At 46.8% G+C, this 3445-nt stretch overlaps 1 protein-coding gene across 1 annotated transcript in view; it reads left to right on the forward strand.

The window, feature by feature from the left end:
• The window catches only part of LOC102766155 (zinc transporter ZIP2), a 2417-nt gene extending 917 nt beyond the window's left edge, over positions 1–1500 (forward strand). The window contains exon 4 of the mRNA XM_006759771.2: positions 589–1500. Coding sequence (XP_006759834.1) covers positions 589–1215 — 627 coding nt within the window. The 3' untranslated portion in view covers positions 1216–1500. The remainder of the gene's footprint in view (positions 1–588) is intronic.
• The last annotated feature ends 1945 nt before the right edge of the window (positions 1501–3445 follow it).

Raw genomic sequence — 3445 nt, forward strand, 5'->3', positions numbered from 1 at the left:
GGCCACGAAGTTTCAATGGCACTGTACATGCGTTCCCGCATGTGGTATTTTGTGGAAGAGCCACACGGGAAGGGCCAAAGAACCGCATGTGGCTCACGAGCCGCAGTTTGCCGACTACTGCCCTAGACCCTTAGACATGCTCCCCATCGTTTTCCCACATTTCAACCCTACTGACACTGCAACCTTGGTCCCTCTGGTATTCTTGTTGCATGTCCATATCTCCTCCAGGCTTCATTCTCTTACCCCCCCCCTTTTTTAAATTTATTTTTATTGATTTGAGAAAGAGAAAGGGAGAGGGAGAGAGAGGTAAAAACAATCAATGATGAGAGAGAATCATTGATCATCTACCTCCGGTATGCCCTCTACTGGGGACTGCGCTCGCAAACTAGGCATGTGCCCTCATTAGGAATTCAACCGTGGTTCATGGGTTGACGCTCAACCAATGAGCTACACCAGTCAGGCCACCTACCCTTTTTAAAGTTCTAGTCCCACATTTCCCATTCTCTCCAGTCTCCCATCCCACCTCCACACCTCCATCCAGTGTACTTCCTTCCTTTCCCGTCCCACAGCCCCTCTCTCTGTTCCCAGAAGGAATATGCCTATGGAGGGCTCATCATCTCCCTGGGCTTCTTCTTTGTCTTCTCTTTGGAGTCGCTGGCATTGCAGTGCTGTCCTGAAACCATTGGAAAACCAAAAGTGCAGATGGAGGAAGTGAGTGAGACTCACATCCATGGATTCCACAGCCACGAACCCTCACCCTCACGGAAGCCCTTTCGAGCCCTCATTCTCTTGCTCTCACTCTCCTTTCACTCAGTGTTTGAAGGTCTGGCTGTGGGGCTTCAGACAACCGTAGCAACTACCGTGCAGCTCTGTCTTGCTGTCCTGGCTCACAAGGGGCCCGTGGTGTTTAGTGTAGGACTGAGGCTGGTGCAGATAGGCACTGCACCACGATGGGCCATGCTCTGCATACTGTCATTTGCTCTCATGTCCCCCCTGGGCATAGCCTTGGGGCTGGCTGTGCCTAGAGGGGACTCAGAAGGGGGGCATGGCTTAGCCCAGGCTGTGTTAGAGGGTTTTGCAGCTGGTACCTTCCTATATGTCACCTTCCTAGAAATTCTGCCCAGGGAGCTAGCTGCTCCTGAGGCTCCTCTGCTCAAGTGGGCCTGTGTAACCGTTGGTTTTGCCTTCATGGCCTTAATTGCCTTGTGGGCCTGAGAGATTCCTGACTTTTTGATGGACCCAGGAGATACCTCCCGAAAGGCTTTGGTCCTCAGACATTTCTCCACTGAGACTAAGTGGCATTCACTGGGCATCATCCCCATGAACTGGATCCCAGCCTCTCCTATGTGAGATCCCATTGCTCATCCAGGACTGAGAAAGGGGCGTTTATTTTAGGTTGGGTGCCTATACTTTGGAAAATTGATATAAAGACCATCACTGCAGATTTGACTCTTGTTCCATTTTTGCTACTGTCTGTAATAAATGTCCATTTTACCCTCCCCCTTCAAGCATGCTATAGTTCCTTTCTCCCGGTTACCCAACTGCTGCCTAGTGGTGTAGGAAGTGGGGAGGGTGAGTGTTGGATGCAGTCTTTTCTTCTGGAATCAGAGCCCCTAGCCATTGTGTCACTTGCAGCCATGTCCCCCAGACATGGGAGCACTGCTGAAATTCCAACAGCCCGCTCCCACCTTACCCACAGGTGTTGAAATACTGAGCCAGAGTTCCCAGCATTTAGAGAAGAGGTTTAAAAATAAACATTGGGCATCTACATTTTTTTCCTACACTAACCACACCTACCCCACTCCCTGATAATAGATTATCAACCACCTACGCATTCAACAGATACTTCAGATCAGGCTCAATGGAGCCTACTTCTACCTGGTTTCTGTTTTTCACACTGAGTCCTGTGTGGCCTTGGGGATACATTTGCTGTCTTTGAGCTTCGGTCTCCATCTAGCTGCCTTGTGCTGTGGGATTAAAATGTTTGGGGATGTGAAGTACAGCATAGGGAATATCAATGATATAACAACTATATATGGTGTCAGGTGGGTACTAGACTTATGGGGGATCACTTTATAAGTTATATAAATGCCTAATCACTATGTGTACATATATTGTATCGAATATATTATTCTGTAATTTAATAATAAAAAAAGAAGAAGAAGTGTTTTGGAAAGGGAGGAGCTGGATAAATGCCAAGGGTGATTACTTAGTTCTGCCGCAACTGCCTATCCTACCTGCCACTATACATCTGACCCCACTCTACTGGACCATTTGTCTTTCAGGCAAGTAACCCCTACAATATGCTGCTCCTCTTAAAAACTGCACAAATAAAACAACTGGTTATCTGGAATTGAGGAGGAGCAGGACGGCTATGATCCACAAAGTGGAGGAATGTCTCAGACTTGGTGGAGAGACAAGAAAAGAGGAGGTGTGCCCTGTGAGCTCAGGCACCCTCACCAGTTTTCGCCTTCAAATACTTTCAATGTAGAAGCTCAAGTGGTCTTAACATAGGCAAGGTCTCCTCAGTTCCATTCTCATCTCATTTCATTCCTGTCTTCTGTCCTTCCCATTCCCCTTCCCACAAATTCAGAATAGAAACCTCCTCACTAGCCTAGCTCATGAACCCAGGGATCAGTGAGAAGCCAAGCTAAAGGCAAAACTAAATAAAAATGATGAGGAAGTAATTTCCCTGACGCCCATCCTATTCTGCTTCCCTTTGGTGCTAAATGCACTCACACGTAACACAGAACAGGGCCTTGTATGTTGTCATGATGATAGAGTTTCCACATGGAGCATCCGCTATGTGCCAGGCTCTCTGCTGTAGCTTCTACATATATTATCTCACATTCCCAACCCTGCCAGGTAGATATTATCCCCATAGGAAGTCCTGGGAAGCACACCCTGAACTTAAATAACTTGATCACCTAACTAACTAGGCTTCAAACCCATGTTTCTGTGGTGCTAAGAAAACCTCAATATATAGATTATCTTCTTCTTACCTTTCCTTCCTCATTTTTACCTTACCTGTTACTCCTGTCTTACGTGTTAGGGTCTCAGGAGAAAGCAGAGAGCACATTGGATAATTGAGGCAAGTTTAATAAAGAGAGAGTGTAGAAGGTGTGGCCAGGATTAGGACAGAACAACAAGTGATGATGGACCACCGTAGGGCTGAGTGATAGCAATTCTGTTACCTTGGCTGAAAAGAAGGAGCAGTTACCAGAAACTCAAGCGCCATCCATTAAGAGCTGAGGCCTTTGATAGAGAAATACCACCAGCCTGCAGGTGGTCGGCAAGTAGTGCTCCAAAACTTATTATTTATCCCTCCTGCTACAGTTTCACTGTCTGTGTACTTCAGAGAATTACCCTTTAAAATCTTTTCATGAGTTCCACAGTTTTCAAGCGGACACTGCAATGCTCTCATCACTGTATTCCACAGTTTTAT

This window comes from Myotis davidii, unplaced genomic scaffold (genome assembly GCF_000327345.1).
Source record: "Myotis davidii unplaced genomic scaffold, ASM32734v1 scaffold517, whole genome shotgun sequence".
NCBI classification, from domain to species: Eukaryota; Metazoa; Chordata; class Mammalia; order Chiroptera; family Vespertilionidae; genus Myotis; species Myotis davidii.